Genomic DNA, 18161 nt, shown 5'->3' with positions numbered 1-18161 from the left:
GAAAGATGTCGTATTATTAAACAATTATTTTAAGAGTGAGTGACATAATATCATATCGAATTACGTTATGTATTGCATATTGCACTATCGTTGCCTCGTGACCAGTCGTAATCGCATTGTTGCGAGATTAGGACAAAGTTTGTACAAGACAAAGCCCGCAAAGGCAGTCTAGAAGTGAAACGCTTGTTTCAACGTGAAGAAATTGAGCTGAATCGCTATGAATGAATCGCCATGGTTTGCTAATGTGTTGTACTCAATTTACATAATATTTACTAATATCGTAAAGCGCTAAAACAGTTTTTTTCCGTGGTGCCATTAGTGTCATAATGGACTTTAGAGTGTCCATTTTTCAAGAGGAATCTTACAAATTATCCTGGCCACTGATCTGAAATGTCACTGAAATGCGACAGATTCAGTGGTCAGTAAGAAGATAAGCATGAAGTAGAATAGGATAGGATACAATAAAGTACAGATTATGAATTATGAAAGTATTTACATGTTAAAAAAAGGGAAAAAAAGGTGGTTAACTTTTAACCACAATTTGTGGCAGAATCAACCAATCAAAATATATGTGTATTTTGGTGCTAACTACGATTAATTAACTACTTGTTTCATACAACTGACTGGCACCTGGCAAGATCTGAGCTCACAAGCATCATTTGTGGACTGTGCATCGACGAAACGTTACTCAATCGGCCGTTTCCTCGAAGCAATAAGGATGACTTAATATAGACCATGAAACACACGTAGTACTATTCGCAGGTTACGCAACAAAACGGTTCAAATAACGTTTATCAATTGTATGACCAATATGGCGGACGGACTATGGAATGAAACTTAAACACACTTTGCCAGCGCTCATCAACGATAAACATTCAATGTTTACCGGCATATGATATTTCACTGACTGCCCGGGTAATATTGAGAACAATTCATTATTTTATTAAGCATAAATGATATAATGAAAATTGGCAAATGTTGATTCTTCTTTACTACCTGTTTTTTAGATCGCACAAGAGACCACTGTTCCGCGCCTTGTAAACGAATGGCCGATAGAAAACAAGCCAAACAGCATTTGTTTATCGCCTCAAAGTTGTGTCTTTCATATTTCCATCATACAAGGCCTTTATCGTAAAAAACGGATGGTTGTGGGCGTTCAAAGTTGCTTCGGAAGTAATCGAGAGCGTTACGTATAAGGTGCCCGGAGAACCATATGTAAGTACATTTCAGTACAAATGTGGGAAAATCAGCTAACTAAGCTAACTAAGCAAACTATTGCTTAGAATCGGATGGCAAAAGGCTGTAGTCTTTAAGTATAGCCCGCATTTCGTTTGCTCATTTAAAGAGCATCTGCCAGTTTACTGAGATGGAAATGTTGGGTGGTTCTCGCCAAGAGAGGTTGTCTAGGCTAAAGAAGACAAGCGTCTGTGCCAAATGATGGCTTTGTCTCATCCGAAAAAAAGGAGTACGTGTTAGTAAATGTGTCGCCCTGCTTTGCAAACCAGTTTAGTTTATTTCCCAATTACGTACAGGACAGGAGAAGTACGCACGTAGGTAAAGGAAATTGACATACGATTACCGTTTCAGATCGACCAAACCTGCCAATGACACAGGAGACAATACTTGCTTCGTTCCGTTGCGAAATTACTTCCTCCCTAGACTCTCGGTCTTTGGAACGCACTGAAAGTTAAGGAATATGGTAGTATGACAGAGTTCTTTTCAAATTAAAGCACAGTGTTGGTGCTTTTGAAAATTCAGAAGTTAGTAGCAATATGGAATTGATGTTCCAGACATAGATTGCTGTGTCAGAGTCAGACTATCAGTTTTCCATATATTTATAAGTTTGAGGTTTGAATAAGTGGAACATCAAGTCCATCGACAGATATTGTCTTTTTGGTAATATATAATTATCTTCTTTTAAGAAAGATCACTTTAAGTTTCCGGCAACGGACTTACGGACAGGGATCGAACCTAATTTCCTAAATCATCTCCAGGTCGTGCATATGATATTCGTGCCATAATTTGGCCATTCAATAGTAATGGCAATATGGAAACTGAGATAACTGCGCTTGTCATAGACAGCCAATATTTCGTTTACAATTTTGTCGCCGACAAGTTAACTTAATGTTCTCGTACAATTAAATACAGAACAGCAATGACATAATCGCCGACAAATTCTACGCGCATTATTTGTGCATTTCAGTCCTGTAGTGACCGGTGTAGCCGGGCTTATTTCGGTATATAATTCAATGTTTAATATGCCCTATTTAATCCTTTAGATTAGGTTAGGATTAGGGTCAGGATTGGGCCTTAGGTTTATAGTTCATCAGTGTTAATCCTAATCCTAAACCGAACCGTAATCCTTAGTCTAAATGATTAAATTCGTGAATTTAGGATTTACTAATTATTATCCTGGTGTGCATGCATGGAAAATTTTTCATACTGTAAAATATTCCGTTCTCTGATGACTCCAGAGAATATACAAGATCCTTAGTCATATAAATTGAAGTGATATTAATCGATGATGCATCTAGCTTAGTCATTTTGATTCCCGTGTGAACGAGGTAATGCTGATCATGTCTTGTGACAATGTGACTTGTATATTGCCTTTGGTCCAATATACGACACATACTTACTTATATAGGAAATCTAAATCAAACAGAATTTATCGGTATATTGATAGACTTTTACTGAAAGGAAGTACAAAAGATCACTTTGTGATCGCTTGATTTTCACAAACGCTAAACTGTCCTTAGGTAGATTTATGATTATAATTTATGCATGGACGCCGGGCACTGGGTACTATACTGCGCATAATCTTTGTTATAATAATCTTCGATTAGACCAGCAAAAGATTGTTGGGAAACTGGCAATTATATTATTGACTAGAATCAATGATTTTATTTTGAAAAATGATGAAGTATGAAGGCAGGGGTTGGAAAACCAACCAATACGTACGTTCAGAGCTGAAAAACGTTTGGTGTGGAGATGTTTGCTGGATCCGAGGCTAAAATTAAGCATAGGCTATTTTGAAAGAAAATAAAATCAACAGACCATAAGAAAAGACCTTTAAACTAGTTTGTAAAGATAATTAACGCAGTGCCAGTAGACATGGATTTATCCATTGATAGGTTTATATTCATTGACGTAGCTACACTGGATTGGCAGGTTTTGGTCTCCGGGCGGGGGACTTATTGTGATGACAGATACGCTATTGAAGTCTCCTCGACTCTCCCGTTTGTACTTCGTGTCATCCTCGGCGCCTGACGGATTATCCACTCAAATTGTCTCGTCATAAAATAGGAAATTAAATCGGGGCAAAAAAAACTCGTCCGTGTTTGTCGGCGAGCGGAATTGCGTTGAGGAAAAGCGTAGCTGAGCAAGTACCATTGTATGTAAAGATTCATTGTATAACAGCGTTTTTTAAGCCTTGAGTTAGGCCGTTAGGATAGGAAGTAATTTGGTGTAAAGGCACTGGGAATATGTTGTGTTTTGAGGTTAATTGAAGGCCCACTTCAAGCATTTCTCATTTGTTTACCTTTTCAACAAAGGAATTTAAAATAAAACGTGATGAACTGCAGAGATACCCTGCAATACAGCACTTTATCACCAAGAAAACTCTTCGGGAAACAAAGGCTCTCAGTATTGAGGTGGTTATATTGAGATCAGCATGCATGTCAAGTATCAGTATATGGGTAAATGCTCGAACGCTGCATTTAGCCCCAAAAGGGGAAATGTTTTTCGATTTCTGACAGATGCTCTTGAATAACCGATAAGATGCATTAAAGTTTTATTGAATATTCCGACCTCATGTGAGAAGTCACATGCCTTGCGCAAAAATGGCCTGCACGCTATGCACCCGCCCGCCCGCGTAGAGCGGGAAGTTAGTCATGAATAGCGGAAACTTTAACCCAGCATGCGGGCGCTCATTTGCACACACTCGACTGTCTCGACGAATTTTACGCGCCGTTTATTTTCTTTCTTCTCTTCGCCCAGCGGGAATCTACGTTTTTTGGCGCCAAAATTCGGTACCTCGTGAATGATAGCGTCATTTTTACACCAAATCTCAGATACGAACAGTATTCGTGAAGTTTTCTCGCTTTAAATGGGCTTTTCTCTTTCACACGCTCTGGTAGATAACAGAGGTGATTGTTTAGGTACTTGTAACTTGTAAGGCTACATCAATATCGGCTTTTCGGTAGGAAATGGATTATTTGATATGCCTAATTAGAGATGGGGCATTGTACTTACACTCGTAATTCAAAAACGAATACATGCAGAGATTTTGTCGTTCGTTTTACAATAGTAAGCGTGGTACCCGTTTATTTCGCTTATATGGAGACCAGAATAGCTTTGACGTTGTATTGTTATGCTTATATTCTAAACGCGGGGCTCCTGGGCTGTGATCATAGAGTTATAGTTCTCTTTATTAGCACTGGAAAGATAACTTACTGAACTTGTTTGTCCAGTGTAGGTAGTGTTCTACAATAAGCTGTCGTGGTTTGTGTCTGAACTACCTGAAAAAGATATCTCAAACGTGGTGGTCCAGTGTAGGTAGTATTCTACAATAAGCTGCCGTGGTTTGTGTCTGAACTACCTGAGAAAGATATCTCAAACGTGGTGGTTCAGTGTAGGTAGTATTCTACAATAAGCTGTCGTGGTTTGTGTTTGAACTACCTGAGAAAGGTATCTCAAACGTGGTGGTCCAGTGTAGGCAGTATTCCACAGTAAGCTGTTGTGGTTCGTGTCTAAACTTTGACCTGATCTGAAAATATCTTGATATGCCCCAAACTAAATGGTCTGGTGTAGGTTGTATTCTCATGTCTAAATATAGACCATCAGTGAAATCGATCAGTATAAAGATTAAGATTATATAAAGATTAAAATACAGGATTGAAAGATTTGCGACTGTGGTTCATGATTGCATTCAATAATGAAAGAAATGTTGATGGTGTAAACTATAAGGACAGATGGAGTTTTACCATCTTAATTTGCTCAGTCAGACACAACTAAAGTAGCTTCCGTTGTGAAAAAAGTTAGGTGTCACACCCCCTCCTACACAAGCGCACTGGTACGTTACGTATGGCAGGTCGGTCTCTCTGTTCTGCCCATTCACTGACCGGACAAAACTGGCAGAGGTTTGTTTCAAACTGCATGGCTTCAGTCGTTTGAGGCGAATAAACGAGAGTCAGATACTTCGTGTGTTTCAAAGCCTTGTTGCATGCATCCACAGCACCTTAATTATCGGGTTTAATTTAGTTAATTACCAGTCATGTGCACGAGTTTTTAATTAATTGAAAAATCAGACGTTGGCATTGTCCTCAGACCGCGTCGCCCTTTAAAAACATTTAATCAATTTTATTTGAACAAGGAAACAGAAATTTCCGCCGTGATTAGGCAAATAGAATGAGTTTTATTAAAACAATCATGCAATATTATGTGACATTTAACTTGGTAGTCTGCGGTTGAGCTATATCACATGAGTGGCCCTTGAGGGATGGTTGTTGTCGGCAACTGAACACAGGGTGGCCACTTAGTTTAGGCTTGGCAAAGTACATCACCAGAAATTGGCGTCTTCTTCTAATCAATGTCTTAAATCTCATCTTTTCTTGTCAGGCGACTAAAACACAAACAACACATGTTCTTAATTTCAGAATACAAGTTCACACCAGCTGATATGGTCAGACACGTTTGAGAATTGAGATATCTTTCTCAGGTCCTACACTGGACCACCACGTTTGAGATATCTTTTTCAGATAGTTCAGACACAAACCACGACAGATTATTGTAGAATACTACCTACACTGGACCACCACGTTTGAGATATCTTTCTCAGGTAGTTCAGACACAAACCACGACAGATTATTAGTAGAATACTACCTACACTGGACCACCGCGTTTGTGATATTTTTCTCAGGTAGTTCAGACACAAACCACGACAGCTTATTGTAGAATACTACCTACACTGGACCACCGCGTTTGAGATATTTTTTTCAGGTAGTTCAGACACAAACCACGACAGCTTATTATAAAACACTACCTACACTGGGCCACCACGTTTGAGATTTTTTTTCAGGTAGTTCAGACACAAACCACGACAGCTTATTATAGAACACTACCTACACTGGGCCACCTGGTTTGATTTTTCTTGAATTTCTTTCAATTCAATTTTTTTCAACTTCAAGAGATTCCCTTCTTAGTACACCCCCCCTAAGTTTCGCACCCGAACACAAGAGCCAATTACAAAAATTTCTTTCCTTAAGCGAAGTGAAGACCCGACTTGTTGATAAGATTACGTTTTCTCCCACAGAGCGTTGCAAAAAAGCTGCGGGTATGCGGGTACCACCCGGAGGAAGATTTGCTTTGAATGAGGTTTGTGAGGAAGGTTCAAAGTTGAACACTCAATTGATCACATGCATGTACCAAAAACCCAAATATATCTTTACGCTGGTTGCCACTTGACTCAGTGAGGTAACGTCTTTTTGAGGAAGGTTTTTTTGAGGAAGGTTTTTTTGAGGAAGGAATCCTACCCGAGAAAGGTTGAACTCTTTTTGCAACTCCATCTCCGATAGTTCTTTTTGGAAAGAACGTAACTCTTGCAAAGAAACTACTCGTTACTAAATCTTTGTCCGTATATAATAATTACATTTGCGCATCGGCGTAATCAAAAGTCTTGTTTTAATTAAATCTATTTTTTCCGATTTCAAAAAATGTGACAGATTTCGAAAACATGTTTAGAAAACGTCTCGAAACTACTTTGAGAAACAAGATCATCGTTTAATCCTTGACACGCCAATTCTCTCTGCAAGAGAGGATGAAAATACATCATCAGACATTATCAGGTCATGAACTTTTTGACCGCGCGATTCGGACAAAAAATAAACAAGCAAGTGCAAGCTGCTACACAGGTGAGGTGAATTACAATGGGTTGTCATCGTACGTTTCATCATTTCAAAAATCCTCACACAAAAGAAGGAAGTGTGAAGAAAGTTCTTATCATTTGCCCAGACGAACGGAAACTCGAGCATAAATAATACCACAGGTGAACTTAGATGACAATCAGAGCTTATCTTTGCCCGATTTTTTTCACCCCCGGTACGGTCGATCCGCTCATAAACACTTATATTATATTCATCTATTAATATGCATATTGTATCTTAATTACTTATGTCATTGTTCTGTATTGATGAAGTGCTTTCATTCATACAAACAAATACTTGGTCATTACTCTCCCTGAGACACAGGTCAATTTTGCATAGCACATCCGAGCGAGTGGATATTAGCATTAAAAGCTACATCCTTCCAGCACTTATTGTTTTGTCTTCGAAGCGGAGTTCACAGTCATCAGGACAAGCTAGTCTTACCGTGTCCGTTCTCGTCAAAGTTCTGCCAGTACCAGAATCTTTTACGAACTTGAGTTAACTGAGAAAAGCGTGCTGCCTGAGTCGATTAAGTATGGCTGAACCATTGGCAAAAGAGGAGATCATAGATTTTGTCGAACCGAATGAAACCAAGAGAAAATCTGAAAGGTAACACGCGCCTTAACTTGATATTATGCCTCTCTTTGAGAAAAAGTCAGTTGGATCAACTTACATGCATGGGCATCTATCAGTATTAGCTCTCTATAAAAGTACAATGTATTACGATTAATTGTACAGCATATAAATAGTTCGCCAGCCTTCTTCAACCTGGGGGGATTCTCTCTGTGGTAAACTTTATAAACACATATGATATGTATAAAGATATAACTGTTCTTGTTTGCATGGTCAAATTCAACTGTGTGTGTTTTTTTTTATTACGCTGTTTTACCATCGATATCTGCGATTTTTAACTGGTCATGTATATTCACTTGAGGAAACCATCCCTGAGGCAAACTAGCTGTACGTAAAGAAATAAAACTACCTTTACCATAACCGAAAATTCGCTGCTTGTGTTTCTTCACATGAGCCCTGGTCCGTTCGTAGTGCACCAGGCACATGCATAAAATATAGTTTACACATTGCAAAACAAAGCAACAGCGCATGCATGACCAGATTTAATAGCGTTTATATTACATACGCCTCCCGTCAAAGCAGTTGTTATGATGGATTTTTTTCAATTATCACCAGTAAAAGCAATGTCGAGCCTAAAAGGAATTCCGTTTGGTGGCGCTGAATGAACTCATAGAGTTCACGTAGTTTATGCCACCAAACATATCGTATAAATATAGTTGTGTCTGTGACTAAACGGTTCAAAAGGTTACGAAGTCGAAGGCTTTATTCGCATTGTTTGGCGTTGAAAATCGGTTAAGAAAAAGAGATTGTTCTGGGATAAATAGACGTTCCAGGTTCCTGTCGGTTCTTCAATTCAAAACAGAAACTCGAAAAGTATAGACCTGGATTTCCCAGTGAGCTACGAACAGCTGCAAATGTTTTAGGATTTGAATCCGTATATAAAATAGAAGCTATAGGTTATATATATAGTAACTAGATCAATTGTTTGTCCATATGCTTAGTATAGCATTGCCAAACACAGAAAAACCATCTTAATCTAGAAGTAAGCTTTCTATTGTCTATAGATCTGCAGATGGGCAACCAGCCCAGAGTATGAAATACAATTTTCATCTACTATGTTCCATTATACAATTACGGTATTTCCTAATATTTACTCTTTGTCATCCTATCGTGATATTGTGACTGCTTATAGGCAAGGAATGCTTGTAAACCGATTAATCAGAATTTTCATGTTTGTGGCTGACCACAGGAAAACTATTTCTGGAAGACGAGTTGGCATGGCATTCAATCGTAATTGTTCTGTTTTTTTCTACCATGCAATGTTATGCAATGGAATATTTAAATTTACCGTCAAGCCCGCAAGGCATTAAAGTAAATAATGCGAATAAAATGTAAACACTTTACAGTTTGACTTCATTTTTCTTCCGTAATTATAAATCTCTTTGTTGACTTAACTTTCCACGCAAGCAAATGAATTTCTCCTGGCAACAGGGTGAAAAATCACCACAAATATCGTGGTTAAAACCGTCGACACAATCTACTTTTAAGGGAATCAATTATCTTTTATATCGAAATCTATAATATCAAAGAATATCTATTCTTATAACTCATAAATTATGCCTAAATATCTGAGCAAAAGCAGGACATAGAACTGATCAAACAAAACTGACGAACTAATACGTTTTGGCTTTTAAAATATAATGAATCTTTCGCAATACATTAAAAATTATAAATATTAATTTTGTTAAAAGAAGTTCTTACTCTTTGTATGACAGTTATTTATACAAATGCCATAGAAATATACCATTCATTGTAAATATTTTAAAATAGTCATGACGTTTCAGTGCAGGCTGGAGTGTTTATAGACTTAAATATATGGAGGAGCCATGATATTCATAAACTTCCTCATAATAATATTTTGAGTGGTCGTTGGGTTTTATATTTCTCCTTGAGTAGAGATTTTCACGAGTTGAATTGACCACACTAAGATCATATTGCATGCGAATACGGAGAAAAAAACCAGACATTGTTTTTAAATTTTCTACCAAAATATTATACGTGTTTAGATAAGGCTTTTCCTATTTTGTTTGCCCTCCTGTGGGTAACAAGGAACCTCTAAATGCATGTCGAGAAACAAAACTAGCAGTAGCATTGATTAAAATTATTTGAACCTTTTCCAGCTTCTAGCTAGACGTACACCTACATTGGTGATGGTTGTCGCGTGTTTCAAATCTTTATAGACATTCTTTGTTCCCACAAAAAATCTAAGACAGTTTTTGACAATGGTGCCAAAGAAATTGGTTTTAATTTCCTCAAAGAAGAATATGTGTTTTTAGTTCCATTTCTTATATTGAGTATATTATGTTCAGGTTGTATACCTCAATCGGATAACGTTTTCAACTGATATACGCTAATTGCAGATGGGCTATATCGATATATAAAGTTTAATTCAGTGTTATATGCAAATTATTTGCTGTGAAGTTGCTACTTGACCAGTGTTGAGAACTCCTTGAGTATTAGACAAATTGTTATTGTTGTAAGGCTCCAATATCCCAGGAAACGGGCTTGTTGTTCTTTTCACTTGAGCTTCCCTTGCGTGAGTTGACGAGACAAAATGCTTGTAGCTCATACGTGTCTAAACAACTTTGGATCAGATGTGGAATAACAACTGTCTTTTAGCCCAATTTATACTACATTTTTTACAACAATATAAAGCTCACATTTCACTCGATGCTGTTATAGCTCTTTATCGACTCACTTGTTGGTCGAATGACCAAATCTTTGCAATCGTTCAAACCGCCATAGTTTCGGATGCAAATGAATTTTTTTCGATTTAAGTCAAAAACGTTGTCTCTGCTTCGTCATTTGACTTGTTGAACACTTAAATTTGGTCTGTATATTTTCGAGTATTTCTAAAAAAACTAAAACTTCCTGACTAACGTTGCATGAGCAGATAAGACTAATACTATACTATAGTATAATACTATAATAGGATAAAATTTATTGCTAAAACGAAAATATATATAGATAATATCATACTCGACAGAAAATATTTTGCCAATTTATATAAAAGACTTGTTAACTTTTAACTGTACTCATGTATTTTTGAGTTAACTAGGATTTAAATATGCAAAATGTAGTTAAGGGGTTTTACACAACCGGACCTTGTTTTAACTTTGCTTGTCTCAGTGACATTATAAGTAACATATGTGGTATTCTAACAAACAATAATTCTAAGAAACCAGCATGGATTTTTTTTTAAATTTTTGGGATTTGTTTACGTAAAAACTAAAAGGAACAGTGTCAACGTGACTGAAGTTATTTACGTATTGCCGTTGGCACGTACGTATAACTTAGCTTTGCCGCCGTTATTCCAATATCGCGTGCAGGAAACTAATTGCCACGTTTCAAAGTCGTTTTTAAACCGGCGGCTCAATTATCGTTCTGACGTTATATGACGTTTTGTTGTTCGGCCAAAGTTGCCAAACCGCTGAATATTTTCTCTTCAATTTCGACAAAAATAGATGAAAAATACCTTAGACACGACCGTAATTTAGGGCTGTTCACAAAATTAAAATTCCTCAAACAATGCTTATGTTTCCTACATTCCAAGATTACGTGTTAGGTTTTGTTTTGCTCCAACTCTACTCTCGCCTCTAGAACTCATTTTGAACTGCATTGCATAAACAAATGTGGGCGGTAGTTTTTAGCATATATTTAAGAGGTCTTTTGAGGCATATTATCGGAGCTTCTGGAGTGTTGTCATTCACTGCTTGAAAAACGACCAAAATTTTTCTATTTACTAATGCATCGAAACTATATAACACAAACCCTTCCACGTAAAGATAGCTGCAAATATAATCTACCAAACAAGTTTCGTTTAATTTTGAACAGTCGCGTTATACCACAGAGGTGACAGTTTATTGGCCCGTAATTTGACCTTAAACGTTTCTACCAATCTACATGATTGACTCTGAATTCAGAGCAATTACCACAATGCCTAACCGCACTGACCTTCGGAAATGAATCATGGCCAATTAATCCAGTTAGCAATAACGAAGTATTTAAAAGAGTATCTCGTGACATTGCAAATGTATTGTATGTATAAATGTAATTTGCATTTTTTCCATTGAGACTAAAATGTCACCTGTGTGCCCCTGTGCAATATCTTTGTATATTGCTGATTCATTGATAGAGTAATTAATCGATATTGCCCATGCAATGTTGTGTGTATGATATTCAAATGAAAACACTGGTTATTGCTATGATATTTATGTTGACTTGTCACAACAAACCAATATAACCTCCGTCAAAATTACTCAGCCATGCACGGGTGCTAATGAGAGCAGGTGTGGTGTATGGTCAAAGATTCTTATTTTATGCAATAGTTCCCAATTATGGAAGTCTAACAAGTTTTGAATATCGCGATTAACAAGATGTTTACAGGAATTGCAAAATACAATGCAACTTTCAGTTCAAATATTATACAAAGGCCAATTAAGTATATCCTAGTATCGATTGTGTGTGTTTCAACTCCGCTTGAAGCAGTTATATATTGCTAATTTATAAATTTTGTAATTCTTATATCTTCTTTCAAAAGAGTTTGCAGACTCTGTGAGCGTAGTTTGATTTCTGGCGTTTCCTAATGCTCTGTGATTGGTAAGATTTCGGTGATTCCAAAGTCCATGCAGATCAAACAGAAAAACAGAAGAAGTTCTGACTGACAAGTTCGCTTAATTAAAACACACAGCTTTAATTTTGGCGTGGGTTCATCATCGAGTGGTTATTGTCCACTGAATTAGCACCGATCTTTGCTAACCGCATTCTTGAGGATTAAGATATTGTTTAATATTTAGAATCAAACCAACCAACATTGGAACCTGAAATATCGAAAAGTAATGAAAAGTCCATATTTTGGGGCTTCAACCTAAAATGCACTTTTGCTCTTATTTTCTCTATACATAAGGTATATGAATCGACCCGGCGAGTGCTAACAATTTCCATCGTCTAAAGGGCGAGTGATATATGAGGTTAACGAAAACTGTTTATCCCTGAGTCTGTTCTATGACTTCTTGTGCATAAGTTCAAAGAGCCTTTTCTCATGCAAAGTAGTTTTTTTCTCCTGATCATTACCTTGTCAGTCACCAGTTCATATGAGATAACATCTTGATACTTGATGGTTGCTTACAAGTGCTTCTCTGATGAAAGCGCACGCGCCGTCTTATTGGTTGAAATTGCTCTTTCGGGACTCCAGCTTATTCTTAGCGTAAGGAGTTGAAGAGGGCTTTGAGAATGATTTGACGTCGGAAATTTCTAGTCAGATTCTCAGAGAAATCTAAAAAGATCTCTGCAAGACCTCTCCTTGACCATTGTTTAATCTGAAAAACGTGAAACATGCAATTGTATGACAGATAATTAACACCATTCATCATTCAATATAGTGTGTTGTTATCTGAATATCAAATCGTCGACGAGCGGTACAAATTCATAGAAATAATAAACCTAGTCTATATTTTGGTCTATTCGCGTTAAACTGGCCAAATAATAAGCAAGTTCAGCGAATAGTTTCTTGAAGAATGGGTAATCTCTGCAACATAATTTAGCAGTTGAGGTGCGTGCTAGAGCTGACCATGATGTACTTAAGCTAAGCCTCTTAATCAAATCGCGTTTAGGAAGATCTCTGCTGGAGATTTTCATCCTGCGAGGGCACATGCGTAAAATCTTTGTAAAAAGACCATAATTTCTTGTCGGAGGTCCAATTTTGGGCAAAACTCATTATTCAACGTCAAGAATGAAGACTTCGTTAGGAGTTCGCTTTGCATGGCTATCCATTTTACATGCATGGGTTGTTTGATTACAAATTCTCACAAACAAAGATCTCAAACGTGATTTTTTTATCTTCAGAAAGTCTGGTACCAAAACATTGCTGATCTATATAATAGCTGGAGTTTTGGTGCTAGCTATACTTGGCCTCGTTTTGGGCCTGTTATTTGGCCTCGGTGATGAGGAAACGACACAGGAAACAATCGTTCCCAGACCGCAACGTTCTCAATGCAGGATTGGGGGAGAATTCCAGAATTTCTCCGTCGCTTCAGACACATCCGTCTGCTCGGAAATCGGCTGTCGTATTCTTGAAAAGAAAGGTGCGCCATATATGCCTAGATATAATTCTCCTATCTCCCATATATCACATATGTAGCGTTTATTGATAGTCCACCATTTGAATTTGATCTGTGTTAGTCTTATAAAGTTTTCACTAAACCACAAGGCCATAATTCTTAACAGATCCAACAGTTCCACAGGAAAGACAAAACAAGAAAATTGATTATGTTTAAATTGTTTTTATATTTCTTGTCTTCTTCATGCTTTTGTCGAAATAAAAAGCAGGTTTAAGGAGCTGTTCACATGATCCCGGTTACCGAGATTTAACGAATCGTAAAACAGATTTTGAGGTATTGAAATGAGTAAATAACACGATTCTGGTAGTCGTATTATCATCCTAACAATAGCATGTGATTGTTTTGTTTCAAAAAGACTTTTTTCAATACCACAAAGTCCATTTTACGCGTCGTTAAATCTCGGTAACCGTCTTATGTGAAAATGTCCTTTTGTGGAATTTAATATTTACTTTTTGCATTCACTAAAAGACGAATGAAATCGTCGAGCGCCAGGCAGAGCGAAGCCGCGGCTGTATAACTGTTTTAATAACTTGTATGACGAGGTTCTTGATTTCCGATCAGGATCTGCTGTTGATGCCGCCATTGCAGCCATGTTTTGTATCAGTGTTGTGACAATGCACTCGAGTGGGATTGGTGGAGGAAACTTCATGTTGGTTTATGAAAAGAAGACGAAAAAGGCCTTTTTTATTAACGCCAGAGAAAAAGCTCCCGCAGCTGCTCGCGAGAACATGTATGTGAACAGTTCAAAAGATTCTAAAACAGGTTGGTAAAGGGTTTTTTATACTAATCGCCTTTTAAGGCTAGTTTCCACTCAGGAAAATTCTCCTTTGGATCGGACAGGACAGGAAAGTTTCCTTTATGTAAACGCCGCCTGAGAACTCACCGACAAAGGAAATTTTCCTGTTCGTTCCGATCCAAAAGAGATTTTTCCTGAGTGGAAACTATTCAAACTAACCTTTGATGTACTAATCGCAAAGTGCATTAACACTATGAAACAGTGTTTCATAACTAGTCCTGTTTATTGAAGATGGACAAACCTGGAAACATTGTTTCCTGAGGTTTGATAAACAAGGAAATAGTTTAAGCCATGTTTTTCGCAGTTTTTAACAAAGTCTTCTGATCAATTCTATATTCATTCTTCTTATGTAAGGTCCCTTATCAGCTGGGGTACCAGGTGAGGTGAAAGGTTTCATAAAAGCTCATCAAAAGTTCGGCAAATTGAAATGGCGTGATCTTGTTGAGCCTTCAGTCAAACTGGCCAGTGAAGGATTTAAAGTGACATCGGCTCTAGAGCGAGCCATAGAAAAATCGTATGCTAATATAACTGACCCTGAATTCAGGTATGTGTAACATTTGTTTGAACCTGTCGATATACAAAATAAATGCACACTAAGGTGAATTTATTCCGTGTGACAGTCAGTCATAGTAAAGTACAGTTTCTTGTAAATGTCTGTTCTTTATTTGTTAGAAGCCAATTTACTTAGCTATGTAACCCTATATAACCTTCTTCAAAGAGTAACACACATGCACAGTCTTGCCCGTTAATGTATTTACTAACAGTCTTGCCAATTCATTGGTTAGAAATCATACCAGCTTCTCAAACAAAATTAAACTAAAACGACTTGTTGAAACTTACTATTCGCTGAGCTAAGCTGATGGTTTGTTTTGCAACTTAAATGTTCAGAAAACTATTGACAAACGAGGACGGAAAATTAAAGAAAACAGGTGATACAATAGTGAATCCAGTGTTAGCGGTGACCCTGAAGATGATACAGCAAGATCCGGAGTCGTTTTATTCTGGAGAGCTAGCCAAGAGAATTGCTGCAGATTTTCAAGACAACAGAGGTATCATTACTGAAGAGGATTTGAGAAGCTATGACGTGAAGGTGGCGGAAAAGACCTTGAAGTTGGACCTGGATGATATCACTATGTTGTCTTGTCCTCTTCCGTCCGGAGGACCTGTGGTTACACAAATAATGAACATCCTACAGAGTAAGTAACCAAGTTTCGTTACATTCCCATCCATCCAGGCTGATAAAATATTTGTATCGCGGTCAATAGCTACAAGTTTGGGCAATTGAGTCCCACACATTCTGTATTTTTGAACCGTACAAATTATTGACTCAGTATTATTTATTTAACTCCCCAGACTACAAATTTAACAGCAAGAGCATAGCGGATACGGAAAGTAAGATTTTGACTTACCATCGTATTGTTGAAGCAATGAAATTTGCTTACGCCAGACGACCAATCTTTGGCGATCCTGAATTTGTTGACGACGACAACGTGAGTTTCCCAGAAGATTTTATTATGTGACGTTTCTCGATCTTTGGGGGTAGGGGAGAGGAGGGGAAGGAGAGAGGAGGGGAGGGAGAGGAGGAGAAGGGAGAAGAGGAGAAGGGAGAGAATGGAGGAGGGAGTGGAGGGGAGAGGAGGGGAGGGGAGGGAAGAGGAGGGAAGAGGATGGGAGAGGATGGGAGAGGAGGGGAAGGAGGAGAGAGGAGGGAAGGGAGAGGAGGGGAAGGGAGAGGAGGAGAAGGGAGAGGAGGGGAGAGGAGGGGAGTGGAGGGGAGAGGAGAGGAGGAGAGAGGAGGGGAGAGGAGGGGAGGGAAGTGGAGAGGAGGGGAGGGGAGTGGAAGGGAGAGGAGGGGAGAGGAGGGGAAGGGAGAGGAAGGGGTATACATAGTTAGCTATGGGTTATATCCTTTAGGAGATCTTTCTTCAAATTCACTGACGGTGTATTTGGAATTAATTCTGTAGTTAACAAAAGCTATGAAAGAAGTGTTGGATGTCGAGTTTAACAAGAAGCTTTTCAAGAATATCACTGACGATTCAACACACAATATCTCCTATTACAGCGGAGAAGAATACATTAAAGACGAAGGAAGTACAAGCCATTTATCTGTTGTTGCACCTAATGGCGATGCAGTGTCGGTAACTGCCTCAATAAATTACTAGTAAGTGGCAACTTTAGAAGATTTTAAACGCGTCGTTCTAACGCTGTTCGCTCAAATCTTGTTTGTGCACACTTAATAGCTAATGGAGTAATGCTTATTCCAACACATCTCCTGCTATTAACATTTAAAGCCTCGAAATAATTGGGGACTGAATTTTGAATAAATAGAAGTCTGACATGCCTTATCCTTTAGTTTTGGTGGAAAATATCGTTCCAAAGACACGGGCATCGTGTATAACAATGAGATGGACGACTTTTCCACTCCTAAGCAACAAAATGGCTATAATTACCCACCGGCAAAAAATAACTTTATCCAACCGGGTAAACGACCTCTGTCGTCCATGAGTCCAACAATTTTTGTGGACAAGAAGACGGGTGACGTGAGGTTGGTCGTCGGCGCTGCCGGAGGCTCGAAGATTATTTCTTCCACAGCTTGGGTGAGTTGATATTTCGTATGTAATTACAAGCTTGGAAACACCCTGGTTCCGAAGGCTCGATAAAATCGCTTGCGATTTTCTTCTTTTGAAAGATGTGAACGAGTAATAAGTTACGAATGCTCTGATGTGTAAGAGCTCCTATTTGAACATCCGTAACCAATTCACTCGTTCACATCTATCAAAAGGAGAAAATCGCAGCAAGAATTGCAAGTGTAAACGGGTCTTAAGAGACTGTTTTTATAATATGATTTTATAATTAATTTGGCTGGAACTGAAATTTCCCCACATGTTGTTATTGTCAGGTGTCGATGATGAATCTATGGATGGGAATGTCCTTGGAAGATGCCGTTGCAGTCCCACGTTTGCATCATCAGTTAATTCCTAACATCATTACTATCTACAAGAACAAGCGCTTTAAATTACCCGACATCATACGAAAAGGTCTGCAAGAAAAGGGTCATAAATTTCAGGAAAAACCCTCCTTTTCGGTTGTTCAAGCCGTGGCGTACAACAGGAAACTGGACAAGAAAGAAGGCACCGTTTACGCTGTATCGGATCCCAGGAAAGGCGGTTCAGGCTGGGGAATATAGCTCTGTATATAATATGGATGGTTTGGACGTCAAACAAACGCTATGAAGTATGAACTCTAGGATATGTCTGCGAGACTAACATAATATCTGGTGTCTAACTTATATAGAGCTCCCTTTTCGAGACGATCACAATCAGTTGACTGGACTTATTTTGTGTTAAAATCCATATCTTACTAAGCCCAAACTATATACACACACACACACACAGGAATAAAACACAGTTCGCGATATTACGCATGCGCATTCATCGTATGGCAAACATTCCATGTATTCTTCCACAGTTTGGAGACCGTGACTTTTCTTCGCCTCGCCAGATATTTGTAGAAATTCTTGTATATATTTGAAGTGTATTAGCGTGTCTAGGCGTTTGAGCAACTATTTCTGAACCTCTCATTTTTACTGTATATTTTTTTATATGTAGAAAGTGATATTTCACGAAACACGTTGTACTTTAATTAAACTTGCCTCAAAATCGCACCTTGAATTGACTTATAGTTGTAGTTTAA

General features: G+C 38.1%; 1 protein-coding gene across 1 annotated transcript; it reads left to right on the top strand.

Moving 5' to 3' along the window:
- The first annotated feature begins 7195 nt into the window (after positions 1–7195).
- On the top strand, positions 7196–18149 carry LOC114520615 (glutathione hydrolase 1 proenzyme-like). Its single transcript, XM_028540923.1, has 9 exons — positions 7196–7529; positions 13398–13636; positions 14234–14434; positions 14823–15012; positions 15357–15664; positions 15822–15958; positions 16433–16629; positions 16822–17065; positions 17368–18149. Exons 1-9 carry the CDS (start codon positions 7456–7458, stop codon positions 17653–17655), a joined length of 1878 nt encoding a protein of 625 aa, XP_028396724.1. The 5' UTR covers positions 7196–7455; the 3' UTR covers positions 17656–18149.
- Positions 18150–18161: the final 12 nt, after the last annotated feature.

The sequence above is a fragment of the Dendronephthya gigantea genome, unplaced genomic scaffold, assembly GCF_004324835.1.
Source record: "Dendronephthya gigantea isolate DGI-Jeju-01 unplaced genomic scaffold, DenGig_1.0 000016F, whole genome shotgun sequence".
In the NCBI taxonomy this organism is placed as follows: domain Eukaryota; kingdom Metazoa; phylum Cnidaria; class Anthozoa; order Malacalcyonacea; family Nephtheidae; genus Dendronephthya; species Dendronephthya gigantea.
This window is presented reverse-complemented; position numbering and strand designations above follow the sequence as displayed.

What these genes read in the sequence shown, in the direction of transcription:
- LOC114520615 (XM_028540923.1), top strand. Translation starts at nt 7,456, where the DNA reads ATGGCTGAACCATTGGCAAAAGAGGAGATCATAGATTTTGTCGAACCG. An exon ending in ACCAAGAGAAAATCTGAAAG is followed by an intron (nt 7,530 to 13,397) that starts GTAACACGCGCC and finishes TTTTATCTTCAG; the next exon opens with AAAGTCTGGTACCAAAACAT. An exon ending in TTATTTCTTCCACAGCTTGG is followed by an intron (nt 17,066 to 17,367) that starts GTGAGTTGATAT and finishes TGTTATTGTCAG; the next exon opens with GTGTCGATGATGAATCTATG.